The following is a 13,841-nucleotide window of genomic DNA, read 5'->3' on the forward strand; positions in this document are numbered from 1 at the left end:
CAGCTCACTGGCTCATCCACTTTTTGCACACTTGTTTGTGATGCAGGGAGATCCAGGTAAGGTCAGGAAGAAAACAATGCTTTTAAAAATAACTCATCTTTTAATAGGAAAAACAAACGTGATAGGCAAAATTGATCTGTGTGGAAGTAACTTGACGCACTTCTAGATAGCTTGCTGTCAACCGTTAAACACAAGTTAATTGCAAATCTGTAAATAGATATAAGGACATAAGTTTTAAGTTTAGTTCAAGAAAATGGATGATATTCTGCTGTTATAAGTTTCAGGTTTGGCTGAGATATTCTCACAGGTACCATGAGGCCTGATGTGAATCGTTAAGCTTCTTTATTTTACAGTAATCAAATGAATAGAGAGCAACAGTTCTAAACAAACCTCACCATCTCAACTCAATTTCACTGCTCTCTTCAAAAGGAAGTACAAATAATAATCCATTTTCCCTGTACCTTTCAAGGGCTGAATTATTTGTTTTTTGCCATTGCCTTTCTTTTCAACTGCAAAAACTGACCTCCAGCATCTTAGCTTCCAGGCTCAGCATTGCCCATCAGTCTTCTGTTTTTCAAAACCTGACTGACTATCCACGTGTCTTTCCCTCTACTAGTATTCACAGGAAGTGGAAGGGCAGGCCTCGGACTCTTACCCATTCAAGGATTCACCAACAGGCCCATCAACCAAATTGATTACCTCAACTCCGAGAAGTACATTCTCAGCAGACACCTCACATAAGGAGGATCATTTCCACCACAACAGGTGTGGTCGTTTTTATTTTAAAAAGACCATCGGAGAAGGGATTAAAAAAATGGCTTAAAGTCCCTTGGTCATTTTGGAACACAGTAAGGATAAATTACTCATTAACACATTAAACCCTTCTGTCTCAGTAGCTTCAACCTCTGGCTTTTTAAACCTATGCAAATTCACTTTGTTTTAAAACAAACTTATTCCCAAATCCTTTCCTTGGGAAAAAAAAATATAAAAAATCCCAAAATGTGACAACTTTCTGTATTATAGTTAATATATTACAAAGGAAGAAAATCCTGTCTAAAATATCTACATAGAACTAAAATACAATAGCCATAGCAATAACTTATATAGTACATTTAACATAGAAAATGTTCCAAAGTTTATTAGAGAAGAGAGAAAAATAGTAAAAACAGATAGGGAATGGATGCTGAACTGTGTGGTGGATGGGCTTGATGAGAAGTAATAATGAGTGACTAATAGCTTGGGTTAATACATGGGTTTTGAGGAGATTTTCAAAGGCTCAAAGAAGTGGAATTTAAAACTGATCCGTGCTCGTAATTGAAGTTTATAATCTGTTTATAAACAGGAATTTAGGGAGGAAGGTCCAGAGAGGTGTCTGAAGGCTCTGCCACCAATGGTAGGGCTAAGGGAGGAGTGATACACAAATGGCCGGAGTCAGAGAACCAAAGGATGCAGGAGGAGATATGGAGGTTGGGGTAGGGTGTAGCTACATCTGAAAAATAATTTTAAAGTAACAGTTCATGTTTCAGAGAAACCAAGGCTTTAAAGACCTGAAGGCAAGTCGGTGTTTAATTCAATATATTTAACCAAGTTCTTCTGTTGCTCATGCAACTCATCCTTGCATCCTAATTTGGTTGTCTTTCTGGATATTTAAAATGAAAATTCAGCTCCAAAGTTAACAATAATGCCATTCCCTTCCTTTGTGCTGCTAAGATGTCCAATTTGCTTCTGGAAAAGTGGAACATTTAATGACACGATTGTGATCCAAACCTTTAGAAAATGTAAGGCCAAAGAGTTTCAGCAATTCTAGCACAGTGCAAAAATCAGAGTAAGTCTTCTCTGGTTAACCTACTAGTCATGTACATACACAAATGGAAAGTCAATAACATGTTAATTTTGTTCAGTTAGTCTCGTATCTGATGTGAAGAAATCACATAGCTTTGGACAATAAATAGCTAATAACACTTTAAATTACGGAGGTTACAAGTCACCATTTATCGACACCAAGCATGAGCATGTAAAGCTTCCAGTGGAAAGTCAATGAGAAAAATTGGAATTAGGCTAAAATGTGATCATACTTAGTTTTGAGTGTGCACATTTTCAAAAGCATCACTAATATCCACCCCCCCACCCCATGTAGGGTTGAAAGGGACATCTACAAAGTGCACTTAAAATCTTGAAGTGTCATCAGTTAACGTGATATAAATCTTTCAACAAAAAATAAATGGAATGGAAAGGTTATATTAAAAGTCTTGCATAAAGCACACACTTTCTGTAAGCGTCACACTTACTACCGGTCACAGATCGGTCATCACACTTCAGCATATTCTGACATTGTGAGCAATGCCAAGGTTGCTACTGCAATCCCTTGACAAGGACATCACTGTATTAAAGGGAAAGTTATTATTAGATTATCAGAATGTGTGTTTGGGCCAGAGATTTATTTATAGACAATGAATGAAGTTTTAACTTAGATATTTTATAGTTGGAAAACTATACAAAACCAGGAACATGGCTAAAACTGTGGAAAAACCATAATCCAAGAATTAACTCTTAAAGTGTGGATTTATCCTGATTTCACCATTTAGAAACTCCAGCTATCAGTCAGGATCAGTAATAAATTCCACTGATGTACAGAGCTCCCCATGGGACAAGGTGTTAAGTACTGACAAGCATTAGGAGTGTGTGTGAACCAAATCATTCTCACAACTCAGCAGTGTTATTAATATGGTGCTTGTAAGAAGCGACTATTTTAACGATTGTAAAACATCAGTTTGTCCATTCATACCCTACCCCTCACTCAGAGATGTTTGTAATATTCACTCAGAGTATGTTACACAAGTACAGAATGCTGCCCTTTAAAAAAAATAAATCCCCTCTTCTAGGTTCTTGTGCAAGAGGACAAGCAGGAGACCTTCTCGGAAAGGAGGTGCATGAGCATCACTGACAATACTCAGCATTTCATTTCCTCTCCCTTTCCCCCACATGCCAACTCCCTCGCCTGTTCTCCACACACCAAACAGCTGAGTTGGGAAGTGAACTCACAGATGTGAACCTGTACTTATCAAGCCATGACACATCACTTAATTTGATGAGCCAGCAGGTCACAGTGTACATAGGTCTCCTATGCCAAACCTCAGCCAGGGTAGCACATGACCTGCCATGTCAATTCTGTTGCCAAACCAATCATTGCTGCATGACTGGCTCTGCCTCTCATCTGGTTTAGGAGGTTTCTGGCCTTGGTGTTCCACCCCCCAGGAAAATGCAGCTGAAATCCATAGCTTACCATGTGCTGCTTGCAGACAAGCATGCTTCCTGCCATAAACTTTGTATTGATCAGGTTAAACAACAAAATACTAGAGTCTTTGAGCAAATTTTCATTCACCAAACTTAGAAATACATCATAACATTTTTTTAAAAATGAATTGCCTATGTTAGTTAGGCTAACAAAATGGGTGTCCAACACATCTGAAGCTACTCAAAACAGTAACACTGCTATACAGTACCTGTGGAAACATGCTGTAGTATTAATGGTTACATGCAGGTCAGCATAGAACAGAAGGAACCATACCTGCACTCCTCATCACTCTTGATGAGGGGGTCAGATCCAACTGTACCCACTAGAAACTTGGGACTGAGCAGTGGCAGGCGGACATGCTGCAATACCTGGAGTGAGAAAAACAACCAAGATTATTTGGATCATTAGCTCCCAATACCAACATACCAGTAAAACAAAAACAAAATATTACAGATGCTGAAAATTTGAAACGGAAACAAGTCAGGCAGGCATCTGTGGAGAGAGAAACAGTTAACGTTTCAGGTCAATGACCTTTCATCAGAATTGCTCTGATTAGTTCCAAACACCAACATACCAGTGACGACTTACTTCATCAAGAACTGATTTATACTCTGAACTCCCAACATGCAGAGCTACAGAATGGCAGGACTTGGGTTCACGTTCGTAACCCCCAATACTGCTGAGTTCCCAATCTCAACAAGGTCACTGTGGGGCGGTGCCAGAGACCATGTGATTCGTCTGCCTCCCCCCATCATACACCTCCTAGCAACTGGTCCCACTGCAGTGTTGGTGGAAGACTGGTTACAGGTCACCCATCTGCTACACTCAGGCAAGATGTATAACTGGGGAAAAGAGAAAAAAATGACTAGGAAGTAGTGTTAACCTAAAAAAAAAAACAGGTGGAAGAAGAGAACCTACATTTGATGGGAAAGATAAAGAGCAAAAAGTCACTTTGAAAATAAACAAACACCTCTTTATTTTAGAATTTGAGATTTCACAATCACACCTTAACCACAAGCTCTGATGTCAGTAATTTAAATAAATGTAAAACTTATTTCCTTTAATAAATAAGTACCCTGAGCTGTGTGTACCTTGCTAAAGCAAGTGGTTTTGAATATTCAAATAATTGCAAAACTACATCATCAAAATTATGAACCACACACAGCATAATAATAGAAAAAAATTGAAGATGGGTGATTGAACTGAGCTGTGATTCACCCACAGAAGAACTTTATCACCATGTTCAGCTGTATTAGGATATATATTCTTTCTAGCATAGTCTCCCAGAGTACCATGGGAAGGAGGGAACATTAAAAGGGCTACATCTTCCAATCACAACCAGTTTACATTAAAACTTTTAACCAAAAAAAGTTATCAGAGTTCAGGGATCCATACTTTAGTTAGCTGACAACAGTCTATAAAAGGAGATTCACCCATGCAACTAGGCTAAGCAGCTTTGAGGTTCCAAATTAAATACTAAGTGACGTGGTACAGAGTATTAAAATCTGCTTTTCTGATAAATAATTTGAGCTCCCAGCTTTTTTGGGGAGGAGGAGGAGATGGAGAAGAAGGACTAAAATAAGAGGAAAGACTCATTTCAGGAGACCATGACAGAAACTTGGCAGTCAAATTACTCATTTTAAGAGGAGAGAGCTGCTTGTCCACACGAGATGTCAGACGTGAAGATTTTTCAAACCGACACAAAAAACAGCAGAGCTAAATGTGTTGCACGCATTAATTTTGCCTCTCAAGTGAGATTTGGGCTTAAACAGATTATAAGCATGATGATACACTGTAAACCAATGATAATGAACAGATATGATCAGTCACCACAGCTCTACAAACAGCTGATGACTAAAGAAGCATAATTCCAGAATATCTGCCATAAATCCCAGTTATTGTCTCAATGAAAGTTCTCCAAACAAGGCTTCACACATACATCAAACAAGTTAACGGAAATAAACTGCATTTTATTCTTGGAAGTTATGTTACTCCCTCTTTAGATATCTGCACACGAAGCAGCATCCTCCGACCGAGGGACAGGCACTCTATGTTTTGGTCTCTACCAATGTCATGCTGAGACTACCTGCTCAGAGTTACAAAAGAGTTTTGACATGGCCTATAAAATCTCTCTCTCGCTTTGAAAACCTGACAGTAGGCAACTGCAGGTGCAAACATACAGAACAATTGAGTTAATTCTTAATTGGAAGTATTAAAAAAGGAGGCTCTCAACCATCTTAAGATTTTAAAAAAGTAGATACAATTGCATATCTACATGACAAAGAATGGAATCTAGGATGTCCAATTGCCTGTCCAAAAACCATCGTGCAAGATGCTCGATTTATTATCTATTGCTGGGATTAGTGAAGCAGATTCACACAACCAAATTGAATCATTAAAACAAACAAAATAGAGGGTATGTAGAAGGTGCAAGGTGATGGTGCAGTACATTAGGGTCCATCATGTTGTACCACAGAATGGAAAGATGCAAGTTCACAGATTTCCTTGGAAGGTCAGTTCCTAATTCAGTGAAGTACCAAGTGGAGACCAGGTACATGGACACTCCAAAACAATATAACAGATCAGAAGACAATTTATTCCAACCCGGTTTTGCACATGTCCTACTGGTTAATCGTAAAGAGTTATTGCATTGCCACAGGTCACCTATCCCTACACAGAACAGTGCGTGGCTTAGGAATACATTTTAAAAAGAGGAAAACAACAAGAATTTTTATGCTCTGGAAAAGATCAGCTAAATTACAACTTGAGAAAACTATACCAACTGCTGTGAAATTATTTTGTGTTTAACATTTCAGCTGCATTTAGAGTCAAGGAGGTTTTATTCATCAAACTATTTCACAATATTGTTTCTTGCCTGAAACTGCAAAGGGGTCTCAAAATTTTTTTTTTACAATAACGAAGCATTCTCCTCACTTAAAATAACCCAGCTCAAATTGATGTTCGCATTCTGGCCACTGGTAATATCAGCACATGGCTGGCCCAAGACAGAGGCTTAGTAGCAGCATCCGAATTAAAGCTCAGTGATAAAATGGGTCTCATGGCACTGGGCTGAATTGGAACCAGGCACAAAGTATCTATTTCACTTTGTTGAATTATTGCTTTTGAACGCCAACAAATTAAGATGGAAAGGTTTGTATTTTTGCCTGGACACTGCCTTACCTGGGGGAGCTGCGGACGTCGCTCCTGAATGCTGTATTTGACCCAGGCCATGACTGCATTGAAAACCTGCTCCTCACTCCGCACATTCAACTCATCACTGGAGATTATATCAATCAGCTGATTGGCTGGTAACAACATAAACTCCTCACTCTCCATCACCTGAAAGCAAGAAGAGGGGAGAAAAGAATTTTAAATTGTAGGTTTTATTAAAACAGAAACTGCAGTTATGGGATGTGGAGAACACTGTTTCAAAAGGAAAGCTTCTTTCTTTGCCACTTTTCATTCTGTAAAAAATATTTCTTTTCTAAAGCTACTGGCTATTAGAGACCCACCTGGGAGTGACATTTACAACACATGCTCTAAACAACCTATCCGGTAGGAGCTTAGCAGTCTGCTTTTTAGATGGAATGTATCCTCTCAGTGGAAACACTTCAGTCTATTCATTTCCAGTAACTGAGTCTGTGGAATTCATGAATGGAGTGCACGCTATCAATCAAAATACCACTTTTGCTAGTTCAAGAATCTTGATTTCACATTGGAGGTGGGCGGGGGGGGGGGGGGGGTGTGGAGAAGGAGCAATGATAAGCAAGCCAGCCTTTCTGAAAATGAAGGATTCTCTTTACTCAAACTCCCTCTAAGTTGAGAATGCAAGTTACACACCTAGAGAAAAAAGTGTTCCCTAGATACCTAGGAATTTCACATCAAAAGAGGATACCGAAAATTTCAATTAATCTATTAGACTACAAAAAGTCTACAACTTAGTTGGAACAAAATGGGTTCTGAGCAGCATTTCTGCCTGCACTGGTTTCTTCTATGTCCCCACCCCATTAGATTTCTGAAGGCAATCCTGACACCTTGCCCAAGTAGCTGTTCTTCATGTACAACTCCAGGCAGAAAGTGTCTATTTGACTGTAGAAGAATCGCAGCCGAGCCAGATCCTGTACAGCAAGGGTTACTGATAATCAGAAACTAAAATCCCCCACTGTTTTGTTTTGTCCCTCATTAGCCCAGGGGCACTAAGGCCAAACTTGCTGCCACATACATGGCTGAACTAATTAACTCAGCACACAAAAAGGACTGAACTAGGAACCTTCCTAGTTTGTATGGCTCTGTAGCATAGTAGTGCTCTGATCAGTAAAACAGCCCAGTAATGTAGAATTTATTTTCACACCATCTTTTAAAACATTACACGGGAAGGCTTCTTCTGTTTGTGCTATGAATAACAAAACATGAACACATTTATAAAGAACGGGGTTTTGATTTTGCCATGCAATTCCCTCTCTATACGCTCCCCCTTTGTCCACAGACTATACATCATTAAGAGGATGGACATGCAACCTTCTCCTAGGCCTCACTAAGTCACCTGCCGTAGAACCACTGGGAGATGCACCAGCAAAACTTAGGTTGACACACCCATTTTATTTTCCTGCCCTCCTTGTAGAGAAGCAGTTGGTCTGCTTTCCAACCCCCCTACCCACCCCCACCACAACAGCATGGAAGAGATTGGGAACTCAGCACAAGGAACCTATGTCATATCACTCCATGACTCAGCACCAAGTCACATACAGGTTTATTCCAATCAAGGTCATATTTAGTAGTACCTGGAACCTTACTAGCAAAGCATCTAAACATTCTTGAAGTACACACAATGGTGATGCCATCAATAATTCAAATAAACAGTCTGGACTTGTAAACTAATGTGAATAAGTTTGTACCATGACTATATCATTGTACAACAAACAGAAAAAAAAAACTGCATTTCTTGACTATTCATTTTGCTAAAATTCATTGCACAGCAGCATCTATTCATCAAAATTGAACTGGATATCCACAAATACACATTTTCCAGCTGGAATTATTGTACAGTTGTCCAGATTGCTATACAATAACTCTTGCTAAAAAATGTACATTCGTAGATCTCAGATGAGGACAGGATCACACTCAATTGTAATGTATCCTAAAGTCAAATAGCCTCTCAACACTCACTGTATAAGATCACCCATGAAGAATAAAGGTTTGGATGACTATACACCAGCAAGAAAAGGCAAATAAAAAAGGGATTAAAATATTAAAAGGCAGAATTTCATTTATATGGCACTTTTCACAACATCAGGAAGCGCTTCAAAGCAAATGAAGTTTTTTTTTGAAGCGTAGTCACTGTTGTAATGTAGGAAACGCAGCAGCCAATTTGCACACAGCAAGGTTCCACAAATAGCAATGTGATAATGACAGACAATCTGTTTTAATTTCATTGTTTGAGGGATAAACATTGGTCAGAACTCCTTGCTCTTCTTTGAATAGTGCCAAGGGATCTTTTGTGTCCAAGAGGGCAGACAGGATCTCGCTTTAATGTCTCATCTGAAAGACAACACTTCCAACGGTGCAGCAGTCCTCCAATGCTGCACTGAAGTGCCAGCCCAGATTATGCACTCAAGTCTCTGGAGTGCGACTCGAACTCCAGAACTTCTGAGGCAAGAGTGCTACCACTAAGTCAAGACATTGCACCAACTGACAGGCCAGTCATCTGTAGCTGGCACAAGGGCCAGGGAGAGACAAAAAGAGTTGTATCTTCTGCCGTTAAAGCACACAGTTTATAATTCTAATATGTTATTTAAAGATAGGTATAATACTGGTGCGTGTTTAGGTCAGATTCGGGAAACTGACATCCAAGAGTTGGCTCTCGGCATTCATATTAAGGCCCCCTTATCCTGGGAGCAGACTATTTTTCGTGGGCCTACAAGTTTACTGTGAGGATCAGGGAACTGAATTTAGTAGTGTAAATGCCAGGAGCCAGCTCATGAGCAATAATCTCCCAGAATCCAGCTGCTTTAAACAGCTGTATAAAGCAGAACCCCTATACTATTCTGAACCTTGGCAGGGTTGCTTGTCTGAATGTTCCAAAAAGAGGGAGAGATTTTTAAAAATTAGAACACTTTCACAATTTAAAAAAAAATCCACAACAGTAACAGTTCATGGATATCACAAAACAAATCTAAGATGATGCGATTGGAATAAATTTTAAAAGCAATATTCCAATCCTAGAACGTCTGACAAATTTACTCTTGCATATAGCATCTTTAATGAAGCAAAATATCCCACAGTGCTTCACAAAGGGGGAGGAGAGAGAATTTAGACTGAGAATAGAGAGGTGACAAAAGCTGGTGAGGTGAAAGTTGTAGTTTAAAAAGGAGATTTTTGAAGGTGGAGATGAAGCCAGGTGGAGGGTTTTGGAGAAGAGTTCCAGGAAGTAGGGCCATGATGGTTGAAGACCCAGCCACCGATGGTGGTACGGAGGTGTACGTTAAAAAGAGAAGATACAATGAATAAGTTTGCATAGAAATGAAAGCACTTGCTTCAAGTTCATTTTGGCAAACTTTCAATTTTATTGTCTCACGCAAACTGGATTTAAACCTGCTCTATTTGCAGGAGCTGTGGGCTGCATTTCAGTGAACACTGAAGACTCCTACAAGAATAATTGTGGGAGAAATTAAGCTTCAATAGGATAGTTTTAAGTGCTAAGTAGGATATGTACATACTGATTTAAATCCCAAGTAATTTAGTTTTCCTTTTTCCTCCATAATTGTATTTACAGGGCTCCCCTGTGGAGATTTGCATTCATCTGCTTGAGGAGCAGATGTACTTGTAGTAACTAGTGTGACGAGTAATCCCTTTGCTATACCCCCACAGCACAACGTAAAGAGGATTTGTTTGCTTACATTTTGATCACAAATGAAACACAGAAAACTGAGGATTGAATTTTCTTCAAAACGTTTCTAAATAATTACGACTTGCATTTTAAATTTCGACATCACAATTTAAACACTTGACTTACGTAACCAGAATCTGTCCAGTTAACCATCCTAATTTATTCAAGTATCCAAAGAAATGTATTCTGCTGTTGATGGAAATCACTAACCAGGAACCAGAAACGACCACATAACCCAGATATCGCTTAAATAATTTCTTCCAAGTTGTTTAGACAGCTATCTTGTTTTCCAACCCATAATATATATTCCTGACATTTAAATTAACATAGAATTAAATCAATTTTATGTCTTATGAAAATTTAAATTAAACACAAATGCCCATAAACTTATCCACCGCATATTAGAAATTCCTGCACCAACTTTGCCCACACACAGACCTGTTCCACCCCAACAACTAGGAGTTGAGTTCTGTTCCATCCCCAGAGCTAGTGGTCTTCACCTCTGCCTTTACTGCCAGTGTTTCCAGCGCTCCGCACACATGTTGGGGGTGATTTTAACCCCCAAGAACGGGTGGGTTGGGGGCGGGTGGAAGTTGAAAATAGTTGTTTTTTTGGGTTGCAATTGCAAAATTTTCAAACTTTGCATTCCCAGTGGGAAGCCTGTACTTTTACACGCCCAAATTAAACCCGGAAATAAAGGCGGGTTGCGGTCGCGACCCAAAAAACAACTATTTTCAACGCCCACCCTGCCCCAACCCACCGGTTCTTGGGGTTTAAAATCACCCCCGTAAACTCTAACCCTCAATGCCCCCTTTAATCCCTCTGCGAAATGCACGGGCCATCAGTATCTATCACTACCACTTTGTGCATGCTTGACCTGGATCCCCAGCTTCTAGTTAATATAAAAAGGACTTTGTGCAAGACTCCAGGAGCAGGTCGAAGAGTAGCCAGAAAAGAGTCAGTAGAGGTCAAAGCAGGTGTGTGGAAAAAAAGTGGGAAGATTCCAAGGAGAACGAGAGCAGCAAGAGCTGAAGTAGAACAGAAAGGAAGCAAGGAAGGGCAAGAGAAGGAGGGTAGAGAAAAGGAACAAGGGGAAAAAGAGAGAGAATCTTCAGGAGAGAAGGAAAAGAAAGACAACTTTTTTTTTAAAAAGTGGTGAGTAGGGAAAAGGGTGGCTGGGTGGGGGGGGTGGAAGAAGATCTATTATGCGTATCGCTTAAGAGCTGGGTGAGCACCAGCAAGTGGACAGAGGCCTAATTTGCAGGTCAAGGTCAAGGTAAACCTGGACTTAAATTCACAATTGCTGCTCTCTGGGGAGCTGGGTGACTGATACATGGATCATAGATTTCCTTCAGGTTTTGTGGCATCTTATATATAGATCATCTTTTTGCATGATTGTTTACAGTAGGTGCTAGTGAGTGAATGGAGGATGAAGCAAGGCACCAGCCCGGTGCACACACAGCTTCAGTGCTGGAGACCAAGCTGCAGCTGACCTGGGAGCACAAAGAAAAAGCATCCATCAGAACTACCTGTGATCCAAGCACCCTTTTTCCAAGTGAAAAACAGGCTTAAAAAAAAGGACACCAGCCCCAAGGCTCATTAGCTTCAGACACAATGCAAGGTCATGGGCCCAATCGTGGGGTTCTTGAGAAATGCAGAAGTTTCAGCAATGAGTACCAAACCTTTCTTTTTATACGCAAGCACCGCCTTGGGAGATCAACGATGTGCATTACTTGGTATAGTGCTCCTGTCATTATAACACGGGATATACTCCAACTCTCCAAGGGCAATGATATAGCAGAGTTTCACTAACATCTATTTAAAAAATCCCTGCAATTAGAACTTGTAACATGGATTATATGTCTACAATCCACCGTTAGTAAAAAATGGGACGAGACACACTGCAAGAGATTTCCATCAAGTTTACTCTTCTAGTAAAACAGTGAGGAGGATAGTAGCAGCCTTCATGGGGACATAGACAGACTGGCGAAATGGGCAGACATATGGCAGGTGAAAATTAATGCAGGGAAGTGTGAAGTGATGCATTTGGAAGGAAGAATGAGGATAGACAATATAAACTAAACAGGACAATTTTAAAAAGGGGTGCAGGAACAGAGACCTGGGGGTTCACATACACAAATCTTTGACAGTGGCAGGACAAGTTAATAAGGCTGTTAAAAAAGCATGAGAGATCCGGGGCTTTATAAAGAGGCATAGAGTATAAAAGCAAAGAATTTATGCTAAATCTTTATTAAACACTGGTTAGGCCTCAGCTGGAATATTGTGTCCAATTCTGGGCACCACACTTTAGGAAGGATGTCAAGGCCTTAGAGGGGGTACAGAAGAGATTTACTAGAATGGTACCAGGGATGAGAGGCTTCAGTTCTGTGGAGAGACAAGAGAAGCTGGGATTGTTCTTCTTAGAGTGGAGAAGGTTACAGGGAGATTTAATAGGGGTGTTCAAAATCATGAAAGGTTTTGATAAGAGTATGTCAGGAGAAACTGTTTCCACTGGCAGGAGGGTCGGTAACCAGAGAACACAGATTTAAGGTAATTGGCAAAAGAACTAGAGGGGAGATGAGGAGACGTTTCTTTACGCAGCAAGTTGTTATGATGTGGAATGCACTGTCTGAAAAAGAATCGTGGGAGAAGATTCAATAGTAACTTTCAAAAGAGAATTGGATATATGTTTGAACAGGAAAAATTTGCAGGGCTATGGGGGAAATAACAGGAGAGTGGGATTAATTGGATAGCTCTTTCAAAGAGCTGGCACAGGCACAATGGGTTGAATGGCCTCCTTCTGTGCTGTGATTCTAAAATTTATTTTGCCAAGACAAATCCAACCACTCCTAGTACTTACACTAGGACAGTTCCTTTCTAACATTAGAATCACGAACAAAAGAGTTAAGAAGTCAAAAACTCAGTGTCTTAGGCCCAACCATCTTCAGCTGCTTCATCAATGACCTTCCCTCCATCATAAGGTTAGAAATGGGGATGTTCACTGATGATTGCACAGTGTTCAGTTCCATTTGCAACTCCTCAGATAATGCTACATGTGGGCATGGACTGCTTCAAGACCTGGGCAACATCCAGGCTTGGGCTGATAAGTGGCAAGTAACATTCGCGTCAGACAAGTTCCAGGCAATGACCATCTCCAACAAGAGAGTGTCTAACCACCTCCCCTTGACATTCAATGGCATTAACATTGCCAAATCTCCCACCATCAACATCCTGGGGGTCACCATTGACCAGAAAGTTAACTGGACCAGCCATATAAATACTGTGGCTACAAGAGCAGGTCAGAGGCTGGGTATTTTGCAGCGAGTGACTCATCTTCTGACTCCCCAAAGTCTTTCCACCATCTACAAGGCACAAGTCAGGAGTGTGATGGAATACTCTCCACTTGCCTGGATGAGTGCCCCTCCAACAACACTCAAGAAGCTCAACAACATCCCAGACAAAGCAGCCCGCTTGATTGGCACCCCATCCACCACCCTAAATGTTCAGTCCCTTCACCACCGGCGCACAGTGGCTGCAGTGTGTACCATCCACAGGAGGCACTGCAGCAACTTGCCAAGGCTTCTTCGACAGCACCTCCCAAACCTGCAACCTCTACCACCTAGAAGGACAAGGGCAGCAGGCACATGGGAACGACACCAC

General features: G+C 40.5%; 1 protein-coding gene across 6 annotated transcripts in view; it reads right to left on the minus strand.

The window, feature by feature from the left end:
• klhl20 (kelch-like family member 20) overlaps positions 1-13,841 on the minus strand; it is a 46,596-nt gene that overhangs the window by 13,917 nt on the left and 18,838 nt on the right. For all 6 annotated transcript variants that reach the window (XM_067990796.1, XM_067990797.1, XM_067990792.1 and 3 more), the window contains exons 4-5: positions 6,476-6,634; positions 3,569-3,663 (exon numbers count right to left, since the gene is read on the minus strand). In XM_067990796.1, coding sequence (XP_067846897.1) covers positions 3,569-3,663; positions 6,476-6,634 — 254 coding nt within the window. The remainder of the gene's footprint in view (positions 1-3,568; positions 3,664-6,475; positions 6,635-13,841) is intronic.

This window comes from Heptranchias perlo, chromosome 9, assembly GCF_035084215.1.
Source record: "Heptranchias perlo isolate sHepPer1 chromosome 9, sHepPer1.hap1, whole genome shotgun sequence".
Taxonomy (NCBI): Eukaryota; Metazoa; Chordata; class Chondrichthyes; order Hexanchiformes; family Hexanchidae; genus Heptranchias; species Heptranchias perlo.